Genomic DNA, 23845 nt, shown 5'->3' on the forward strand with positions numbered 1-23845 from the left:
TGTGGCTTTACAAACTCTTCCCACGCCAAATGCTTCTATCCCAGCAGCCCAGCTATTCCAGAATTGCTCCTGGTGGACTGGAAAGGGTGAGCTCAGCTGCAACGGCCCTGCCTTTGGCTTGGAAGCACAGTGGGATTCCCCTGCGTGTCGTGTGAACTATCCTGCCCACACACCATGAACCAGTGTTCCCAGGATACGCTATCCCACCATCCCACTATCCTGTGTGCACTGACAGCTCGGTCCTGCCCAGAGGAGTCCATCTGCCCCCACTTCCTCTGCTGGAAAATGTGAGTGCTGCTGGTGTGACTCAGTGACTCCAGGTCAAGCTTCCAGCCTTACCTCCAGGACAGGGTTGGATTGTAACAGTCGGTCCTTCACGGTTTCCACCTGCTGACTGGCCGGGCAGGTCACGGCGTAGTACTGCAGGATCTTCTTGGTGGCCTCGGTCTTGCCAGCCCCGCTCTCCCCGGAGATCAGGATGCACTGATCCTTCCTCTCCGTGCGCAGGGAGCGATAGGAATTGTCTGCGATGGCGTAGCTGAGGGACAAGGATGACCAGGGGTTAGGGTGTTCCTGCGAGTGAAGGGCAGAGACTCCTCAGCTAAGGCCAATCCGCAGAAGGAACTCCTAGTAGAGGCATACTCCTAGCAGTATGTGTTCATGGGCTGCGTGCTGGGGATGACATCTCTATGCACATCCTAACCACCGAGCCGAGTTTCTGCAGGGTCATAGCCCAAATCTATCAAATTCCTTTTAAAACTGTTCTTTTTGACTCTGACAACAGAAGTCCCTGTGGAAGGGACTAAAGCATGGAATCCCAGACTGGTTTGTGTTGGAAGGGACCTTAAAGCTCCTCCAGTTCCAACCCCTGCCACGGGCAGGGACACCTTCCACTGCAGCAGCTTGCTCCAAACCCCTGTGTCCAACCTGGCCTTGAACACTGCCAGGGATGGGGCAGCCACAGCTTCTCTGGGCACCCTGTGCCAGCGCCTCAGCACCCTCACAGGGAAGAGCTTCTGCCTAAGAGCTCATCTCAGTCTCCCCTCTGGCAGGTTAAAGCCATTCCCCTTGGCCTGTCCCTGCAGGCCCTTGTCCCAAGCCCCTCTCCAGATTAATGGTGCAGATAATGGTGCAGGCAGAGTTCCTTTTCTAAGTATACAGGATCTCTCAGCATTGGTCCTGCAGGACAAAAAAGTTTTACATTCAGGAAACATCTTGTTTCCCATCAATCTTTAATCCAGCTTATATTTGAAGTGATGACACACTCGGAAGGTCACACCTGCACTTTCCAATCTGGGCGGCTCCAGAACAGCCCAACCTCTCTCAGCTCCTCTGGGATGGCAGGAAGAATTGGATGAGCCAGCACAGATTAAGCAGCATCCTGGAGGCTACATAAACTATCACCAACTCTGGCCAAATACTACCCAAAATACTGGATACTTCCTCCTGCCTGTACCCAGGCAGGTTTATTGCTGCTGGCCCTGGACCCAGCTTCTTCCTTTGCTCCTTTTTCTTTCACTTCTCTTTTCCTCCCCATGCAGACAGGATCTTCTATCAAGCACCACACACACTCTTCCAACACCAGAAAGCAGGAAGATGAATCTGGCAATGGTGGCAGCTGCTTACAGAGGGAAAAGACCAGATAGGTGCGATGGAAGAAGTTAAAAGAGGAGCATCAGCCCTTCAGCGTGCGCTCGTAAGACCACCACACCAATATTTTCAGCTGGTGATCAAGCAGATATCCTGCTTCATGCACTTCACAACCCTTTTCTTTAACTCTCATGCTGTGAAATTAATTAGAAATAATCACACCAAAATAACTGCCGTGGCCTTCTCAAGTCTATTAATACTTGGTGCTAAGGCAACACCAACGAGCTACCTAGCAACACAACTGCACACTCACCCCACCGAATTCAGCAAGTCCTTCTCTTCCTATCCAAGTTCTGTCTCCAGGGTGTGTTGAAAACAGTCGAATACATGTAAATCTAATTAAAGAACTGCCTCTACACTGCACTGGGGGTTTCACAGCACTAGAAGGGAGCAGTCCTGCATACAGAACCCCTTTACTTAAAGATGCTTATGGCCTATTCCCAGTTCCCATCTCTGGCAGTTTTCATCAATCCATTAAAAAACATTAAAGACACTGGCACAGGGTGCCCAGAGAAGCTGTGGCTGCCCCATTCCTGGCAGTGTTCAAGGCCAGGGTGGACACAGGGGCTTGGAGCAAGCTGCTCTAGTGGAAGGTGTCCCTGCTCATGGCAGGGGGTTGGAGCTGGATGAACGAGCCAGGTTAAATCATCCCCCGTACAGGTCCACACAAAAAGCCTGAAACACCATAAAAATCCCATTTTTATCCTAACAAACACAACTTCAAGTGCTCAGACTTTCCCAAGTGATGGTGTTTCTCCCCCTCTCTGGGCTTGCAGCGCATTCTCTTTTGCTTACTCTCTTGGGCTATGTGCCAATAATAAGAAACAACTCAAACAGTTTGCTCAAAAATAACATCATTTACTCTTCCAAGACGTCTTTAAAGAAAAGAAAACCCCACACACCACACAAAAAAAACTCTCCAAGAGGTACTCAGAATTTGGTCCTGAAAAACCCCCCCAATTTGGAGCTGAATGTCCTCAGCTCTCATCATCCTTCTCTTTCAGTCAGACAACAGAAAAGTCAAATGCTTTCAAAAATAACTCTAAACCTCAAAGTTGGTTTTTTTTTTCTAAATGGGAAATTGGGAATGCTCAGCAGGCCAGACCATGTAAATAAATACATTCCATGTTCCAACAGGCTAGTTGGAACAGATGGTAGCGTAGCAACCAGGGAAATACCAGATAAATAGTGGTCAGGCAGTAAGAGCCAAGGTAGGAAAGAAAGCACCACACTCAGAGACACACTCCTTTGCCCTGTGCTGAAGGAGCAGTGTAGAGGGAAACACAAACCCCAAGTAACCCTGGAACAATGAACTCCTGTCCTGCCAGGACTGGGTAAGCAGCTCTGTTCTTCCAGCCAGGAAGGAACCAACTCCCTTTCCAAATACTGCTCTTGCAAAGGCAACTCATCCTCTTTGGAGAGAGGAACAGGAATAGAAAGAGCCGTACACCACACCCTCTGGAGGAGCCTTTCTATCCCTTTAGCTCTTTAGTGTGCATGTGGGACAAGGAACAGTCCTCTGTGCTTGTTTTCACATGTCATTCCTGCACACGCCTGCGTGGGAGCAGCACAAGAGCAACTGTTTACCCACAGGCCACTCACAGGTGAGGGGAAACTTCATAGAAGCTGACGCCACGGTATCGCTCCATGTTCTGTTTGCTGTAGATTTCCAGTTCCTTGTATGGATTAACAGACACCAGAACTGAGCCAATGTACGTCTGGAAAAGAGAACGTGAAGCAGAGAGGTTACAGAAGGTCTGGCTGCAGATGCTCCAAGAGACCAGACTGCTCTGAGAGCTGGGTGTTGTTGACAAGGGCTGCCTGCCCCAGTGTGATGGGGATGCTGCTGAGGGCCTCCAAAGAGGCCAAAGGTGCTGAAGAAGCGACCTCTTAGCACAGTGAGAATGACACTGCAGGAGTTACACTTGCCATGTTATCCTTGCTGGATAAACAGCACCTGCAAATGGTTTTAGTGCTTCTAACAAGCAGGAATAGTGCATTATTTCTGATATATGGTTCAGGATCGAGTTCAAGCCTAGGGTTGCTGAAAGCCCACCACAAAGTGAATTTACGAAATGGAAGAATGTGGTGTGAGTTGGATTTTCAGAGCTGTAAATGCCAGCAGACCTCAGCTAGAGCACTGCAGCGAGTCCCTACATCTGTTAATGTGGCAGGAGCCCACACTACTTCTGACACAAGCAGCCATAGTCTATTAAAGCCAATACCACCACCTCCAAATCCAACTGCAGAGCAAAGCTACGGCACATCGCCTGCAGCAGCCACCCCAGTGCTGGTGACCGAGGAACACCGGTGTCTGTCACTCTGCTACTCACATAGATCAAGTTCTCCTTGAAGCGCTTCCGCAGGTTCTCAATGAATGCTGCTTCACTGGTGAAGTTCTCGAGCAGGACAAAGTCCTGGACGCCCACCCGGTCACGGGCGGTCAGAGCACTCTCCATGGTCAGCCGAATGCCGTTGGCCCCCGCTCCCTGCAAGCAAAGCAGAGCAAGGTTGGGATATCCCATGGTTTTACTACCTGCAGGTCACCGAGTCCACAAGAGCCATTAACCACAATTACCCATGGACAACCTATGAACAGGAGAGGAAGTCAGAACAACCCCACTACTACTCCATGCTGAGCTACTACATGGTGAAAATGTTGGTCACCGTATACTAACACTTCATCAACTGGTTTCCCCTAATTGCTTTGGTGGAAAAGTTCTTGCTGAATTTCTAATTCAGTCTAACTTTCAAGCAATCATTTCATAAGGAGAATAAAGCTTGGATTTCCCCTAGCAGGAGTGGGACTGAGATGTGTTCTCTCCGCTTTTCTCTCTCACTTCATAACGGGAAGTCGTTTCGAGGTGAGGAATCTTTCATGACTAATGGTGATTCATCTCATGAGCAAACAGCTTCACGCTGCTGACCAACTTAACAGCTTTAGCAAAACACCCAATGGGAAAACTCAGAACTAACGAGAAGTGGGCACTTCTGCATCCCATGCCACTGAATCTAGGCTGTGACACTAACATCTACCCCATGCGTCAAGCAGCTTCTCCCCCCTGACCCTCTTTTTGAGGGTTTTTGACACGACATGGTTCAGATACAACCATCTCTGCACGACACAGGTCTGCTGACTTCTTACTCCACTCAGCCTTAGGTACTAAAACAGGGAGAGGAAATGTGCACCAAGTGACTCAGTCGCTGCTTGCAGGGAAAACTTCTACACAGCAGACAGATGATGTACAGGGCACAGAAGAGAAGCTCCAGAAATCAGAGACAGGAGATCCAACACAGTAAACCATTTGCCTCACATCTGTGCTGAAGGATCTGCATTTCCTTATCACATCCTTAAATCCCTCTTACTTTGCAAACTCCTCGCAGCAATCACCCTTCTCCTAAATCATTTCCTTACAGCACTAATGCATTTCAGAGAATCTATTATTACACTCTGGGATGTTGCCATCGCTGGCACAAACACCACTGGTGCCTGCTGCTCACAGGCTAACAGCAATACCCAGGCAGTGGTGTTGCAAACCAGGAATGCCAGACCCCTACTGCAGCACTGTCATCCAGCCCCCACACCCTGCACAGTGATGGAGATGTTTTTGCTGACTCACGTTGTCAGGTAGTTCCTTTCTGCTCCTTCTCAAGACATAATAGTGGTCAGAGCACGGGGGCTGATGGCGTGCAGGAAACAAGAAATGAAAACAACCTTGGTCAGAAGAAAATTTACCCTCAGTTTTGTTAAGTAGTAATAAAGGTAAGACCCAGGCAAGTATAAATTTGGGCCTGAACCAGTGCAAATTCCCTCAATCTGCAGCTCTTTAGACTTACCAACCACACACAAATGCAGTTTTACCTGCTCCTTTAAGTTGTAATTGTCTTTCTTCTCAAAGCCCTGGACATAAGTGATTGTGTGAAACTAGCAGCTTTCAGGAAGACAAATCAGTTCCTCCTGGAACTCTCAAACCGAGACCCACTGTAATGGCTCAAGCATCACAAAGAAACATTCATTTTCATTTCCCTTCTTATTTTTTCCGAGGAGTCTCCTGGATTTCGAAGCTTTGAAAGATGCCGTTTGGGAGGAATTCTGCACATACTGTCACTAAGTAATCTTCCTAAAAGGCCCCAAACTTTCCAAGCCAATTCCTCCACACCTTCAGCAAAGCGCTTTGTTGTCTCCTTCAACCCTCTTTGCCAAGGTGAAGAGGAAAGGGGGAAGCCCTGGCGAAAGAAAGGTGGTGACATAAAGGACAACACTGGCAAAAGAAATAGAGAACAATCCCATACAAATAAGCTCTGCCTAGAGCAGTGCAGTCCTGAAGCAGATTTTGGGCAAAAATAATGGTAACAAAGGAAAAACCAGAAGAAAATCACCAGTTTAAGTGGGCAGGGTCATGAATACCGAGGAGAAGCTTCCACCCTCACACACTTAATCCAAGTTTATATAATCCTGCAGACTTCCACAGAAAATGTCACTTAACAACTTCAGCAGCTCCTTCATCAGCCACTCCCTCAGCGCAGGACACACTGATCCCAGCGGCACACATCCAGCCTGAGGAAGGAGCAATCCATCCTACTCACAACACACAAAGTGCTTCCGCTGGGACAGGCAGTGAAAGGCTGAGGAGCTTTCAGTTTCTCCTCATTCAGCTCCAACCTCTCTTTGTGAGAACGACCTCATACCTGAAATCTGCAGGCCAAAACACCCCAAAAGCAAGCAACCTTTCAGCAGTAGCTGACTGTGACCCGGTTACGTAGTCAGGTTCTCCAGAAGATCATTTTAACCACAGTGTTGTACCCTCCCAAGCCTAAATCCAATGCAAATATGAAGAGCAGTCATAAACCACAGCTGAGCAATACGTGCTTCTCCATGCCAGCATTTGCTCATTTGCCTTACTGCTTATGTCCAAGTCTGCCACCAACTTAAAACATCAGTGTTAACTATGTAATTGCCAGTGACTTCAACATGCAGGGTAAAAGGAGGTGAGAATAACCCTTTTACTTGCAAAATGGAAACAGAACAGTAAGGAAGGGGGGAAAGAAGACACTGTTTAGCAAAAACTAATCACAATGATGACCATATGTCCCTGCATATGATGAGTGCGACCGTAAGGCCCTGAATACATTACAATAACAGAAATGTGAAGTATCTGGTGCTAGCAGGCAGCCTTCAAATCTGGTGGCTGTAAATTAATGCTAGAAAACCCAGTCGGGGGGCTTAAATAAGTGAGTGGAGCTAATTAACCATTAAAGCACTTTGCCCACGGACAGCACGGGCTCCCTCAGTGCCTCTGCAGTGGATGGATTTCTCTGTGCCAAACCGCCTCCGGGCGATGAACAGCTCATTTCCAACGTGCTCCTGCTCTGTGCTACGTGAGAAATCAGCTTGGGCAAGCCCTGTGATAGGGAGTGTGTATTCTGGGTAATGAGAATACAGGCTGTGAGGGTTTGATTAGATCCTTCCTTGTGAAAATCAGTTCTTCTTGAAGCTGCTAAGAGAGTTCAGTGCTAAATGAGCTGCTGTGACAGGGAGAAGACAGGCAAAAGGCCCATCCCACAGCCCTCTGTGCAGCTGCACCCTTTGGCTTCCACCAGCTCCAGTGCTTGTGCAATAAGCTATGCTGGAAACCTGACATGGATTAAAACTAGCTTGGGTTTGGGTTCTTTTATGAGTATTATTTTAATCCAGGCCACTTTCCCACACTGGTTCTACACATCCTCACTCGCAGCGGCTGACAGATGATGGTGGCACAAGATTGGGAACCACAGTGGAGACTGAGAGGAGGGAATGTTGCAGCAGCAGGGCCAGTTCCTGCTGGGTTTAAGTGCTGGTGAAACTACCACCAAAGAGGCAAGTTAGGTGTAGTCTAACAGCTCAGCACCACCAAACCACACACAGCCTTTGCCTCCCTGGCATGTGCTCATGCAAGCAATTACCTGTCTTGAATCAATGCAACTTGCTAAATCAGCTAAACAAAGCACAGGGGGGGGGGGAAAAAGGAGGTGATAATTTTCTATCAAGGTAGTGAGCTGAATCACCATAACCATGGGAACATGGAGTGTCAGACCCAGGGCAAGGAGGGAAGGGAATGCAGGCGCCCATTGACAGTAACAACCCATTAACTCTACCATGAGCAATTTGACCGTGCCCATAGGAACCAAAAGGAGGAGCAGGCTAAGGATCCCAACCTTCCTAGGATACACCATGCTAACGCCACCCCAAAACAGGCTGCAAACAGGGCACTGCAAAAATCTGAGCAATCTCCAGCTGATCTTGGTGCCTTTCCCTCTCAAACTTGCTTAAAATCACAGCCCTTTACTAAAATCACATCCTGATGGTCACTCCTACTCGAGAGAGTACAACCTGCCACAGCATTTCTCATACCTACCCCAGGGCACAGCTCCCAGGGACTCATTCCCACACTATTTTAACCCACTTTTTTGCTTTTAATCACTTCTCCAGAGCCGTTAGCACAACAGTGGCTCACGGCCAGGGAAGGAAAAGCCATTGCTCCTGAATGGTGGGGCCCAAGCCAGTGCAGTTACCAAAGCGGCACCACTTCCACATGCCTTTCTCTTCCGTGTGATTAAGCTTTGGGAAAGACTTTTTGCTGGTGTAAACTGGTGCTGAATGCAGCCTGCAGAGCCAGGTTTAGCTTGGCTCAGGTTCCAGCTTTTCTTTGTATTCATCCAAGAGTCAACAAGACCAGAAAATACCCCGTCACAAATGAGAGTACAAAAAGCACTCAAGATTATACCAGAGTCTCCTAAGGTGAACTGGTAAATCTCTGACATGCACTGCGAAGGTGTAAACCAGTAGTTCTCTTTTTAAACTATGCTAAAAGAGTATGAGAAGGACTTTCCCCTGCTTAAGACTTAAAGATCCAATCATGGGATGGTTTGGATTGGAAGGAACCTTACAGCTCACCCAGTTCCAACCCCCTGCCATGGGCAGGGATGCCTTCCACTAGAGCAGGTCGCTCCAAGCCTCATGCAACCTTCCAGCCAGCAAGAGATGAGGAAGCATTCAGTAGCTCAGGCAACTCCCAGTCCTTCCTGGAGCATCCATGAGTGATGCTTGTGGAAACACCTGAAGCACTCCAAATGAATGGTCTTACATGGAGCAGGGAAGCACTGTAGTCATCTGATGTAGAAAGAAAAGTCGTATGACAAACATGATTTCTGCTTCAATGTCTGAAGATGTATGTTTGACTATTTTCCTCTGACAAGGAATTAAGCAGTATCCATCCAGCAGAGCAGAAGACTTGCACTAAAACCCCCTCAGGAAGTGGGTGCTGTATAGAAAGAGGCAGCATCTTTATCTTGGTATGGAGTGGAAGATGATTGATCTGCAGGCTCCAGAAATAGTTACAAAGCCGGGAACGGAAGAAGAGGCAAGAACCAAGTAGGAGTGGGAAGGGAAATTCAGATTAGATTCGGGAAGACAATGAGGAGTCTGAACCAAGAACGAACTTCTCGTGGGGAGGTGGCAGTGAAAACACATTTGTCTCGTGGATAGTCTGACATTCCTCACTGTCATGCCAAAGTTGCAGGAAGGAAAACAATGCCTCTGGTTTCTACTCCACTCTATAGCCTGAGAAAGGGTTTGGACGCAGCCTGGGCTAGACAGCAGGGCAGACAAAACTCAGCTCTTTTATCCAGGGCCTCAATTCCTGAGGTGCAGAATGGGAGAGCTCCTCATTTCCTTTTACATAGAGAAAGCAAGAAGGAAAACAACTGAGGTGGACCACAATCAAGGGATCTTAGTCAAGCACTTGCTGCCTGCCAGCGAATCCCTGACAGGCTCAAGTGCAGCACTTGGGATCCTCCTCCTCCTTGCCACACTGAAAATGAGCTGCACTTTTTGGACTATGTTAGTCAACAGCAGGGTTGGAATAAGGGATCCCTGAGAGGCAACTTGGGTCTCCCGTAAAACACCTCCCCGAACAGCCCCATGGATTTATTTGCCCCTTCTGAAGCCACCTGAGCTCAGCTAATAATCCCAACACAAATCCCATGTATTTAGCTTGTTTAGTTAAGAAAATGAAGTAACAAAAGCAAACGTTTCATTCTGGCTTTAATTCTGTAAGCTTTTTTGGAAGTTATTTCCCACAAGGTGTAAGCCTCTGGGAGAGGGGCTTTGGCCAAGGGCCTGTAGAGACAGGCCAAGGGGAATGGCTTTAACCTGCCAGAGGGGAGACTGAGATGAGCTCTTAGGCAGAAGCTCTTCCCTGTGAGGGTGCTGAGGCGCTGGCACAAGGTGCCCAGAGAAGCTGTGGCTGCCCCATCCCTGGCAGTGTTCAAGGCCAGATTGGACACAGGGGCTTGGAGCAAGTGGAAGGTGTCCCTGCCCGTGGCAGGGGGGAGGAACTGGATGAGCTTTAAGGTCCCTTCCAACCCAAACCATTCCATGGTTCTATGATGATTCTATGAAGCTGTTCTGAGCAGACAACGCGGGTAAAATCAGAAGTGTCAGATCAAACAGGCCCAAAAGCAGGTAACAACTCTGATGACACAGACCAGTGGAGTTAAAGGAACAACTTGAACTTACAAACAAGTCACCATTTATAGCAGAATCACTTTTCTATTACTGCTTCTTTTAGAGCAATACATGGCCAGCAATGGAATGCGGGAGCCCATGTTCAGAGCCTGCTTCTTGGATACTTCCCTCCTGATCCTAAACCACATGTTGGAAGGATCTAACTACAGAATACACTATTCAAGAAATTATATTAAAGAGAAAGAAACGCTATTTCCTTGACTAATTCTTGTAAACTGTTTATTTTGAGGTCTTACGTGTTTTAAGTAGGGACAAACTGGAATACATTAAACCATAAAATAACCAGAAATACAGGGGAAGCAATCTCAGTCTGCTCTCACAAAGATTTCTTACATCACCACTAAGAAACTGCCTAGAAACTAAAGTTCTGCCTCCCTCACTTTCCAGGCTACAGAACCATTTCATCTCATGCACCATCATGCAAAGCACAGTGGGAAACGGGAGCAATGGGTCACCCTGTGTGCATTACTTTAAGTATCTATCAAACACACAGGGGATAGAACTGGGAAAGCAAACGTTTCATCTTTTGAAAAGCAATAATGCAGGGTGCAGATGTTGCAGCAATTAATATGACTGTTAATACAGTAATCAATGATGCTTGACATTTGCAAATAGGAAGTATTTAGAATAGTAAGAATCCATCCAAGGAGCTCGAATGTAAATTACAATGGACCAGAAACCAAAGCAGGCCATGGAGATTCAATGGCAAGCAGGCAACATAATTTGTTTCCTGTTTATAATGGAATTACATCTTCTAGACTTTACTTTTTGGGGGGATAGGGAGGAAGTTAGGGAAAAAGAGAAGGAATCAGTAGTGAAAAGGAAAAGGGCATTGTAAGAACTGATTCAAAAGAGAGGCAAAGCATCTACCCCTTAGAGGGGCTGCTGATATTTCAATCAACAAGTTAAATATAAAATAGCAGTAAGAAAAATGAACCAGACAAACCAGGAACTCAACCAAGGCTGGAAAAGTAAATACACTGGATTTCTATATTTAGGGAGCTGACATTTTTGCTCCTGAACAGCTGACACAAGCTGGTGCTGCTTGAGAGATGCTGCTGATCACTTCTCATTGCAGTACTACCTGTGCCCCCAGGGTACAGGCCTGGGCATCCCTCAGTAGCTGCAGAAAACAAACAGAGGGCATAAGAAGCAAAATCTCACATCATTGCCCTTCCAAGAAGTTTTGCCATTGACTGAGCTGGTGAGAGGAGCAGAAACCCAGACACCAGCCTACAGGTAAGAACTATGGGATGCACGTGCTCCCCCTGCCTCCCCACTCGCAGCAATGGCGTGCCCACTCTGCATCCTGGTTCACTGCTCTGGGATAATATTGTATTTCCCTCTAAATCCATGCATCCTTCCATCTCACTTCCAACCAATACTGCAGGTTGCTCCTGCAGCACTCTGTCCTTCTATGGGGCACCTTCCCTGCTGGATTCCCCACGCCCCACTCAACCATTTCAGACCATGAAGTCTTTTCAGAGACAGTAAAACTTTCCCAGCACAGCAAGCACTCCAGAGCATTCCTGGGGCATGTGAAGGGCACTTCCACACCCATGTGTTCTCTTGGAGAATATCAAGCACCGCCCTGGACAACACCACTTATCACACTCTCTCCATCACCAACCTTTCTGTCTCCTGCTGTAGGTGAGTTTGCTGGCTCCAGCATCCTCTAAGCCAACAGAAACCCAAGCACAAACCTCTCAAGCACTGTCACCTCCACCTTTGCATGTGCTATCACATCTAAGCAGGTTCTCCAGAAGCTCTGCTCTTTCCTTCATCACCAAGACCCCTTTTTCTCAGAGTGGTCAACACTAGACTATTGGGATGCACATGAGGATCTCTACACTGAGCAGGTATGGGATACTCCAATCCTTGCTACTGCTTCTTCAACAGAGAACTCCTTAAATCCACAGACATGATGTTTTCAGTCCTTCTCTTCCTAAATTTGGGAAGTTACTGCCAATTAGAGCCCTGAACATTCTCATCCAGCCAAAAGCCCACGTATACTTCTGTTACAACATTCCCTCATTCTTGACCTCAGCATCTTCCAACGTCAGTGAATTCCATGGCCCAATTATGCATTGTACAACCATAATCTTTGCATCAGTTTAGCAACTCCTAACACAACTGAATGTCCCTCTTCCTGTGCTACAACACAGAAGAAAGAAGCTCATGATCTGTCTTCTCTATGGCGTTATTGTATATGGACTTTTTTCCCCTCCTCTCTTACTCATCCCTTTCTCCAGGTCCTAATCCTGGTCTTCTCAAGCTTTTGCCACGTACTTTCCTAAGCTCCTGGTGCAATGCAGTACACAGAGCCAGGCTTTCTGGTTGCTGCTAAAACATGGACAAAGTTTGATAAAGTAAATACACCCTGGAGGAACCGAGTGGCAATGAGTCCTTAAGCAGGTATTTCCTGCTATTCCCGAGGGTGGTAGTCAGACAGAACGGAGCCCATCATGGCCCTGGGAAGGACACAGCAGAGCCCAGCACCAGTAGGGTACCTTCCCATCCTCAAGCCCCTTCCCACCCAAGCAAAGGCTCCACCCTTTCTTCTCCCCTAACGCAGAGCACAGCTTTTCCCCCTCTCTTCCCACTTCCTCAGCTCCCACCTTGGCTTCCTCCTCGAAACATGCGTTTCCTTGGGGGTTTATCCCATTCCAACCCCTTCCAAATCACTTTCCAATGAAGGGATCTCTCGCAAAGCTTTTCACTCCCCTGCAGGAACCTTGGCAACGTGTCTCCCTTCTCCTCAGGGCCAGACACACATCCCAAAGCTGCAAACCCACCAAGAGAGCGGGAGCAAACCTTACCGCGCCTCTGAACTTCATCTCTGCCTCCTGGCAGCTCCAGCAGAGCCTGAGTTCACCCTGCTGCAGAAAGCAGGAATCTGAGGACAAGTTCTCCCTCCTGTCAGTTGCCTTTCCTTTCCCTTTTTTTTTTTTTCATGACATTTTCGGTGCAGTCACAACTCCTTCCCTCCCACCAGCTCCTACTGGAGCATCTCGGAGAGGGCGTTTTCCAAGGAGAAGGAGAGGAACTCTCCTCCCCTTGCAAAGAGGAGAGCCGGGTGTGCAGAGCTCAGGAGAGGCAGGCCAAGAGCAGCCAGCTGTCCTCTGCCTTCCCTGCAGAGTGCCTAACCACAGGGAAAAACAGCAAGGAAAGTAATCCCAGGCGCTGGAAAAGCTGGTGCAGAGCCCAACACACGAACCCACAGCGGCGGGACAGGAAGAGACGTGCTCCATTACAGCCAGTTTGCACTGAAGCAGCAGCAAGAGCGTTCCCCAAACCTGCTCCCAACTCACCCTGACAGCAGCAGAATCAATCTCCTGGGCTTACAGTTACACTTGTAATTATGCTCTTGGTGAATCAAAAGACCACAAACAGTCTGAGGATAGGATGTAGTTTGACTTGTCTGCTCCTGCAAGGACTTTTAGCCTAGTGGCTCAGGAGTATTGTAATCCAGAAACATTGAGATATGCACCCTCAGAGCGCCCACTCTATGTGGAGGTCCTTGATGTCCCTATGACAAAACAACCTGCACTACACCAAGTAAGACCCTTCCTAGGACATACTGAAGCCACTGTTGCCCTTAGTCTCCAATCCTTGCAAACAGTATTTCTGTCTGGGTTTGATCACACACAAACCACAGCATGCTTTGGGTTGAAGGGACCTTAAAGCTCATCCAGCTCCAACCCCTGCCACGGGCAGGGTCACCTTCCACTAGAGCAGCTTGCTCCAAGCCCCTGTGTCCAACCCGGCCTTGAACTCTGCCAGGGATGGGGCAGCCACAGCTTCTCTGGGCACCCTGTGCCAGGGCATGCATGCAGCCTTTGCTAGCATTGGGTGGAAAGTGAAAGCAGGAGAGGCAATGGGTGAAAGCTGGAAGAAGGGAAATTGCAATGAGATATTGGGAAACTTTTTTTTTTCCACAGTGAGCGCTGTCAAAGACTGGAACAGGGGCCCCACAAGTTGTGAAACTTCATCCTTGGAGATATTTGAGACTCAATCAGACAATGCCTGAGCAACCTGACCTAAAACTGGCCCTGTTTGAAAGTGGGGTTGGACCAGAGATCCCCACAGGCCACTTCCAACCTAAAATGAGTCCATGTATTATTTTGCTCCTCTATGATCTAAGCTGTGTCCATCCTAAAATGAATTACAGGTACAGCAAAACTGGACTGACACCTCAAGTTAGGAAGGTCTCAAACTTAGTCTAAGCCTACAGATAAGAATATGAATTTTCCAGAGGTCACTTGCTCTAAATGCATGTGGCCACATCTGCACTGAGCAAACATGAGCCTGATCCAAACACCCCCTGATTTTCCATAGCATCCTTATCAAAGTTAATGGGAATAGAATCTTGCCTGCTGTGCATAGGGGCTTCTGAAAAGACAGCACTGCAGACTCTCTTGCATCTGCTGAACATCTCTTGCGTGCTTCTGCAATCAGGTATGACACCAAGTGTCAGCTATCATCACCATAAGCAGGGGAGCAGAGGTGGCAAACTCAGTAATGCCCTTTTGTCACCGTAAGACTTTTTGGGAGGGTATTACTCTGTTACCTGTTTCTCTCTTTTCTAAGTGGGGAAGGCTTTTCTCATGATTGTAGAATAAAGTAGACATAAACCAATTTCCCTTCTCCAAAAAGGCTCTTTGACCCTCAGGTGTGTTAGTCTCAGATCAGCTATGACTGCAGGACCCCAGGCAGCATGCAGCACTACTGAGTAAGCCCAGCACTATCAGTACCTCAGTTGTTGGAATCTATTTATTTGAGTGGTCCCTCATGACAGTCATCCCCCAAATCCTGCAGTACCAGCAGGCAGATTCTCCAGCCATTGAATGCACAGAGTCATGAAACCATTCCCACTCTCAGCTGCTGATATTTCATGACTGGCACTATCTGGAGCCAGCTCTGCTTAAAGGTTGCTTTGGTTTTTTTTTTATTTCATATCAAAATGCACACTGCCCAGATTCTATTGCAGAAAGGGTAAAGTCAAGCATTAGAGATTTAAACCAAGAAACTAAAAAGCTTTAAAAGTAAAGCTCAAACAAGTAAAGTAAAACAAAACAAGGCCACTACTCAGCCAGGAGGCTATTTAAAACCAAAGAAACACAGGGGATGTTTGTCAGTGGTTCAGTGCAGGGCTCCCCTCTCATTAGCTCTGCCCCAAGGCACTGGGCCCATGGTGGATGCCATTCCTCACAGGAAGGACGTGCCAACCATTGCAAGGATTTGTGATGAAGCTCTTCTGAAGGGTGCTATGATGCCACTAGCGCTTCTGCCTTCATCAGATTCCATTTTGAGAAGTGATTGAAACCTTACCTCCCAGTTTTTACACAACTCTCTTTGGCATGACTTCTACTCCTTTTATCAGCTAGCTGAGAAGTTGGATGAATTAGTAACAGAGGCAGCCTCAGGACATGTTTCAGAGAGGGGTTTAGCATTGATCTATGTCAGAGCATTGAAAGAAATGGACAATACTCCAAAGCCCTGCTCAGTGCAGGAGAACAACTAAGATCCTAGGTAATATAATCTCTGTTCCCCTGAGCCATATGAGCCATCACTGAGTCTCAACAGCAAGTCCTGATCCAGGAGTGTTCCAAGTCTAATTAGAGCTGTGGCCTGGCAGCTCTAATTCTTCAGCAGGAGAATGTCAGTTCTCCACCATCATTCCTCAAATCAGTCCAGTTGTAGCCAAACAACAGCCAATAAAATTCATGTTAAGTATTAGTAGTGAGTTATCTTCACATTAACACCTTTACCTTTCCCCTAGTTCACACCTCCTAACACTTGTCAGGACACACCTCAGCACTGGAAATGCCATTTCCTTGCAGGAGAACCCTTTATTCACTGGGAATTCCTTTACTCAAAAAGCTTTCTTCTGCAGCCAAACTACTGCCCAGCTCCTGTTGGCACACGGGTTAGCCTAAAGTGGGAGGGGGAAAAATATGATTGGAAAACAGAGATAACCAGCATCATTTTGATTTAAAAGACCTTGATCCTGGATTATTAAAGTGATAAAACCAGGCTCTTTCTTTCCAGCAACAGAGCCCAGCCCTTGTCTCCGATTTCTGCTGAGGATGGCTGGCTGGGTCTGCATCACCACTACAGGCAACTACAAGCAGAGGTATGAATCAAGTTTTCCAGGCCTCACCAGTCAGAAGGGACTCATATAAACCCTGGATTAGAGCACTGGGATTGCTCTGCTCCATGCTGATAAGCAGCTGATTCCCTGCATACAATTCCACATTCAAAGCAAGGGGACTGGAAACCTTTCCTGTCAGCCCTGCTCCGGCAGGCTCACAGAGAGCAGTGCGTGGCCTGCTGAGCTGCACTCACAAGTAGTGGCTCTGCTGGAAGAGAACAGTTTAGCCCCATTAAACCAGCCTAAAACCAGTGAAACCATCAGCAGGCCAGTGCAGATTCCACTGCACAATATAAATCTGGAGGTAAGGGATGCTGGTCTGGGTTTATGCTACTCCAAAAACCAGTGTGGATCACATCTACATTATTCCAAAAGCAAAAGGTGTCGAGTTCATCTGTCAATGTGTATCTTTTTTATCAGGATTTCTATAATATTCACTATTTCTGCCTTGCAAAACAACTCCAGAATAACACACATTCCATAATTAGAAAGCACTTGGCAAAGATACCATGGGAAAGAAACCACCCTCGACAGGCCAGGAATTCAAGGGCCCTTCCTCTTGCAGGTCAGAGGAACATCTTAGAAAATAGGAATTTCTTTAACCTACCACATGTGTCCTGCTGTCCAGACTGCGCTGATCTAAAGCTGATTCAAATGCCTCACATTCCTAAGACACCCTATAGCAGGAACTGGAGGTTCCAAAGGATGCCTGGACCACACCCTGGGGAAAAACCTCTGTTCTAGCAGAGATGGACATTTGACTGCACAATAACTGCATAAACCAATGCCCTGCCAAAGAATCATCAGTAAATATTGCAACAGGCTCTATAAGGAGGCAGAACCTCCTCCCCATACCATCAGCCCCGGTAAGAATTGTCTGGTTTCTACCCTCTTTTTGTTTGTGGTAACACATCTCCTCTTTCCCCACGCAGAAAGCAGCCAGACGTCCCCCAAACAAGTAATTGGGAACAGAAGCCTAGGACATAGGACATTGGTCCCTAGAGACACAACTGGTCAGTTCTGGAACTGCAGACCTACGAAGGTTAAATCAAAAGCCCATTATACTCACTCAGAAGGTGTCTCAAGATGGCAAAGTTCCTTAATTTTCCTGCAAACTTCATGACATCGCGAGCTCTGGGAATGCTCTGATTCTGTGTGGATGTGTTTGCACGTTTACAGACAAAGGCTGAGCAGTATGTTAAGGTGCGGCCAAAAGGGTTCAAAAACCCAGAAGACAAAAAAGCCTATTTAAATGATTCTTTTGGAGTCTAATTTATGCTTTGTAACACCTCGAACTGTCAATACTGGTTTTGTTTGTTTCGAGAAACCTTCAGCAGTGAGAACACCACACTTCTTTCCTTCCCAAGCTCGGTCTTCCACTGATAAACAGGAATATCACCAAAACAGGGAATATTAGGAAGCATGAAGATGGAGATACACCTCTCCTGGGACTCCTACTCTGTCTCTGCAAGCACCAATCACTGTTTTGCTACCCCTGATGATAAGATGCGTTTGAGGCACAGCAGGTTTAAAAGCACACACACTGCGTTCCTGTTTAGTCATGGCTCCCGCACACACACAATAATTCTGGGTTTGTGACGTGGGTGAAAACCAGAACTGGGTTAATCTAACAAACTGAGATACATTTTCCTTGTTGTTGCTCTCTGCTGAAGCAGTGAAAGAGAAATGGATGAGTGGCTTTGATGATCAGAGCAAAGTCCTGCTTTATCACGACCAGATGCCCTTAATACGCTGCCAGTGCGTCTCGTGCATGCGGCTGCTCTCGCTCCATCCCTGTTACAGCTCTGGTGGCTGGTGAGACAGTTGATTTACAAACACACTCTGCCCGTCCTGAGTCCAACAGTCATTGTTGAGCTCGCTGCAACAGCACAGAGTTTGAACCAACAGTTAATTCAGCTGGATTGCTTTGCCTTCACTTTGATACCATCGTCTCAAGCAGCTCCCCTGCAGCGTCTGTGGCAAGAACAAGAAGAGCCCTTCTGGAGGGAGCTGTTAATACAAACAGCCTGACTCAGTTCTGCTAATGTGCATTCCTCCCAGCTGACTTTCTAAACAGTCCCTCCCAGTAGCAGGACCTACATCTTCCTTTTAAGGGGAAAAAATGTTTTCACAGGAAAAATGAAGTGTTCAAAGCCTGTGCATATCTCTGTGCTTTCCGTGACCGTCCTCTCCCTTAAACACACGTTTCTTTGCATGCAGAAAGAAACTCCTCATTAATATAAAGTCATTTCTCTCTTTTAACACAGCCATTAGCTTTGTATCGATGCCCTCCCAGATTCAGGTGAAACATCCTATCATAGCAGTCACAATGAGTAAGAGAATTGGTTGTCCAAAGCGTTAGGACAAGTAAACCTGAGAGTCAGAGCTGAGAAAGAACAGGCAGAACTTACAGGCTGGGGACAATGCTTTACAGCTCACATGGGTGGCTGACAGTTCCTAATCCTTCAAAATCCTTTTCCTGCATTTCTGAAAAGAGGTTTAGTGTTAGAAAGGAATTAAGACTGGAAAGCATATCATAACAAAAACTTCTTGTTCTATCACCACTAGATAAGGAAAGAGTGAACAGTGGTGATTTGCCTGCACGTTAGATGAAGGAAACAGGATTTCCCTCTGCTACTCCCTGAGCAAGATCCCAAGGAAATGTTTCTAATAATAGGAAATGACTATATAAGGCCAGATCAGCACTAAACCGTTTGCAGTCTGGAAGAGAAGAACATAGAAGTGTACTGAGGAGGGACACAAGCTGGACTCTTCACACATCAGTACTATCCAGGAAGGCAGAATGCGGTAAGCTAAGGTTCCCCCACCAAAGGTGGGCAGCATTTAACCCCTAACTCTTCTCTCCTGAGCGGAGAGGGGCCTCTCCCCAGCCCAGAATAGAAAACTGAATGTACAGATTAAAGCTGCCGTGTCCTTTTTCTATCATGGGAGGCAAAAGATAGAAAGAAGACTTTCAGATCTACAGAACAGCGCCTGCAGAACAAGGCTGAGCACATCCCTGATATGAAAGGGCAGGAAAAGACACAGCCGCATCCTAAAGCATGACGTGGCCAATGCTAACGCAGAAGGAAGGCTGACAGCTCCCCTTCCTGCCCTTCCTGGGCAGTCAATCCACAGAGCACGAGAGTTTGTGACCAGGCCAGTGCTCTCTTGCTGGTTTTAAACTGTGAGGATGCTGGGCACATGTGGAAGAAGCCATTTAACTTGATTTCCAAACTGTTCCCACACAATTGTGTGCATCAATGTCTCACAAGCCAGCAGTTCCAACATCAAGCAGTTCCACACAGCTACAAGAAGCTGTGTGAATGCCTCAGCCTGACTTCTGGATGGAGCCGGAATCGTAGCTCCAACACACACTTTTCCCTGTCACTCCATCAGACACAAAACCTGCAAGTCCAGTTTAAGAGAGATTTCCCTTCTTCTTATACAAATGAAACAACGCTCACAAAGCCCTCATTTGGATCAAGTGATATCACTGGAACATTGCCCTGTGATCCCCAGTGAGGGGTATCTTTCCATCTCTTCTCTGCCTTTGGATAAGGCCAGCTCCCAGCGCAGAGAAGCTTGCTGAGCAAACACAGTCTGACACAGCCCCATAGCTGCCACGGAAATGAGCACAATATACATTCCTAGACAGGTTTATCACCCAGACTTCTATTTCTGAGAGCAAAAGATGGGTTGTGGCAAAATGCACAAATCATTTGCTATCTGCAGCTCTGCTCCATCCTATGTCTACAAATCCAGAGCTGCACAGCTTCTAGTGGACCAAATCCCAGCCAAGGTTTCTAATGCCTTAACTAGTTATCTCCTTGAGCTGAAACGATCAGTTTGCCACGGCAACAACGTTAGGCTGAGAGCCTTAAAATGCAGCAAGCCAAGTTACCCTTGTGAAAGACTCCTATATGAGATGCAAGAGAGAGTTTTAACAGCAGCAACGCTCTTCTACATCACAGCATCAGGAGTTTCTGAGAACACAGCTGAGATTTACAATTCCCTGTATTGTTCCAGAGGATTGCTCCAGTGTAACCAAGGCTTTCAGGTACGTTCCTCACCAGTTGCTCATACCTTGCCCTTATCCTCACACTACCGGGCCAGAAAAGGGTGTGCACTCAAGGGTGTGTTAAGCTTTCCTGGCTATACAGCAAATCTGTCCCAAGAGGATGTTTCGTATTTGGCTTATCTCTGGGGACATCTCCATTCCTGAAGCTTTTTAAATTGACCTTTTCATTTCTGACCAATTCAGTGCTGACATTCCTGCCTGCACAGAGAGGGAGAAACGAGCGCAGCAACAGGCAGGTTTTCTTCAGAACCAGTAACTGTGAGTGGTTATGACTTAGGGAAAACTAAGTACACAAAGAATGCCTTTTAATACCCTCATACCTCTTTTTGCATGTAATAACTCCTCCATACCCATTATAAGGCTCTGAAAAGGGAGAAGAATCGTGGGTATGAGTCTAGGAGTCTGGAAGCAGAGATGAACCATGCCTATGAACGTTATATTGACAGGATCCCAGGTTTCCCCCATGCCACCAATGATGATTGTAGAATTCTTCTCTAAATATAGGAACTGCCTGTTCAGAACTCCTGACACCAACCCAGTTAAGTTTAAGCTGCTTTTTTTCTGTAGCAGGTTAAATCTGAAACCCGGGGAAGGCAGCCTGACATGTCACCACCTATCACACAGAAATCCAAACAAGAGCTTTATCTACTCTATCAGACTGCTTTATAGGAAACAACTAAACTCGACTGACTTGTCCCAAGCTGTCCTTTTTTCTTGGAACCGACAACTTTCATCCATGTAGTTTTGCATTAAAACAAACCCCACCCAAACCGAGACCACTTGGTACTGTGGAAAACAGTTTAGAAAGGAAATACCTCCCTCCAAAATAGCCAAATGGAATTGTTTCCTTCAGTTCACGCGGAGCTTTTCCTTTTCATAAGGTCTGAATAAAGCTATTGTTGAACTCCTGGTTTGCTGTCAAAAGCAGGAACTTTTCTGCTCTGGGGAGACTGGAGCACAGGTAGTACCTACATTATATTAGTGTATTCAAGCTTCCAATGGCAGAAAAGTAAAGCATAAATGGCTAAAACTTTCCTGGAAAGCACAGGGAGAATATATTCCACAGATGGAATATATTGCCTGAAATTGGAGGGGGACGTCTATAAAATAGGTTGTACCCGAGCGATGCCCCACCAACTACTCCTCCATCCCAATCCTGTTCGCGTAATAACAAAATGCCAAGTATGGAAAGCTTATAGTAGCATAAATCAGTACAATCTGAACCCCAAATTCAGGGAAATACTTCATATGGTTCAGTGGCATCTGTCAGGGGGTTGTTGCATGCAATGTCTATAGGTTCCTTAAGGAAAGGAAGGAACCAGCCCAGTCTGCAAGTACTCTTGCGACACTCAGTTCTGCTGCCAGGAGCGGGTGATACCTGGGAGAAACAAGTTCTTACTTTCCTCCTGGGTGTGCCTCTTCTTTAATGCAAACTTTGCAATGCTGAAAGCCAACTACAAACTAGAGTGGAGCCACTCTGCCAGCCCAGAGAAAGGGCACATTCAATGCTTCAGCCATTCAAACAAGCGGAGGAGGTTTTGATTTGATGATTTACAAGCGTGGAGTTTACAGGCACAATATGTACTTCCACCCGGGTTTCTTTTCCCCTCTGTCCCAAACTGACTTTGTTGGCCTGAGGCAGGCAGTTATTTTGGGACAGTGAAGTTATAAATAAATCCTAATGAAACTATTAGGAAGGCATATGGGACTGAACTTCTTTCAAACCCCTCTTTGTAAGGGAACAAAGAGCATTTTACATTTATTAGCATGGCGTAAGTCCTTTATGAAAAGCTGAAGTTTCAACAACAGTCTGCAGTAAAACTGGATTGTGAGCCCACAGTAAGACTATCCAACCATGTGTAGAAATTCCAGATTATGCTAAAAGCAATGGCCTAAGCAGTTTCCAAAAGCAGACCAAAGACGAGTAGACACGCAGTGCAGACTGGCTTCTGGCAGCGTGTCAGGCTTGAGGCCTGGCAGCCAACAGGGAGCACGTGGACAGATGATGTTGCAGCTGGCTTATGTCTGAGCTGCTTCCCTTTACCCTGTTGCTTCTGAAAAGGAGGGTAAAAGCCACCAGATGAAGGGTATTGTCTGAGGTAATCCCCTTCTGACCAGCCTGACAGCACCCCAAAGATCCCCCAGTGAGCAAAGTCTGTGAATTGCAAACAGTTTTATCCCAAAACAGATGTACCTTTAGTTAACAGTAAGCAGGGAATGATGAGCTGCCCATCATGTTGGCAAAAGTATTCCAGGATGCCTGGAAAATAGGGACATCATTACAGAAGGCCATCCAACATCCACCAGCATCAGCTTGCACTCCTCAGACAATCCAGAATATTGATTAAAAAGTGATACTCCTATTGAATCAAAACTGCATTAAAATCCTTGGCTTGCAGCTCAGAGGCACCCGTTGAAAAGAAAGGGATCTCTCGTCTGCAAGACATGGGTTTGGTTCCCTGCCCACTCAGGTGAACTGCACTATGGTGTTCCCAGTGCTTTCAGCACTTTCTGCATCATCAGGACATCAATTTAATCAACCCAAAGACAAAACACAAGCCAAAGAATAACCAAGGAGCCCATTCCTTTGCGGCTCTCAGGAACGCCCGTTCCACATCTGGATAAACATGGGCCTATGCAGTGAATGGAAACATTCATGCCCCAGCTGTGCCTGGGTCCAAATCCTTTCTTTCTCTCTCTGATTTACTTATGGTCCTGCATTGTGTGGTTGAAAATCTGCACACATCCCGCTGAGGCAGACAAAGCAGGCAGACCCAGGCAGGCCCTTTACATCTACTACATAAACACAAACTACTTCTGGGCTGTGATCCTGAAGGAATCCCTACAGCTGATACAGACATCATTATGCTCCTATAAACTTTCCATACTAGGGAGAGATCTCTTGGAAGTCGGGTATCTTTTGTTCTGATGCTGTCTGAGGAAACCCTCCTGTCCATGGCAGCTGGGATGACATGAGGAACTGTCAGAAGCCTCATCCCACTGGGAAAGAAACACTTTCCTTGCTCTGATTCAACAGGTACAGATTCCCTAGGTGCCCTTGGGGAAAGTGAGGGATGAGGGCCATGAGGGAGTCTGACCTCTAACCTGCCAGAAGGGTTCAAGAGTCTCAAGAAAGGCTGTACTAAAATCAAAGCCTATAACGTAAGGAATACATATAAAACACAGGCAGCTTTGGTTCCTTTGCTTACAATTCCTGTTCTAACAGCTCTCAGACACTGAGATCCTTTAAATCACCTAAAGAGAAGCATCAAAACATGAGGGTTTGTTTCAGGAGCTGTTGTTTGTATGTCTGAACTGGAAGAACAGAAGGACACGGGGCAGTTCATCACTGTAAATTATTGATCTGCTTGCTTTCTAGACACTGAAACTGGTA

The 23845-nt window shown here is 46.9% G+C and overlaps 1 protein-coding gene across 5 annotated transcripts in view; it reads right to left on the reverse strand.

The window, feature by feature from the left end:
- The window catches only part of MYO1C (myosin IC), a 52223-nt gene that overhangs the window by 14018 nt on the left and 14360 nt on the right, over positions 1-23845 (reverse strand). For 4 of the 5 annotated variants that reach the window (XM_061470006.1, XM_061470010.1, XM_061470011.1 and 1 more), the window contains exons 2-4: positions 3984-4139; positions 3253-3368; positions 340-538 (exon numbers count right to left, since the gene is read on the reverse strand). In XM_061470006.1, coding sequence (XP_061325990.1) covers positions 340-538; positions 3253-3368; positions 3984-4139 — 471 coding nt within the window. Of the gene's footprint in view, positions 1-339; positions 539-3252; positions 3369-3983; positions 4140-13035; positions 13209-23845 lie in introns of those variants that run through there. The other variant, XM_061470009.1, reaches the window with a different exon arrangement.

The sequence above is a fragment of the Pezoporus flaviventris genome, unplaced genomic scaffold (assembly GCF_033815535.1).
Source record: "Pezoporus flaviventris isolate CSIRO_AGI_PZ_B2104156 unplaced genomic scaffold, CSIRO_AGI_Pfla_v1 ptg000063l, whole genome shotgun sequence".
NCBI classification, from domain to species: domain Eukaryota; kingdom Metazoa; phylum Chordata; class Aves; order Psittaciformes; family Psittacidae; genus Pezoporus; species Pezoporus flaviventris.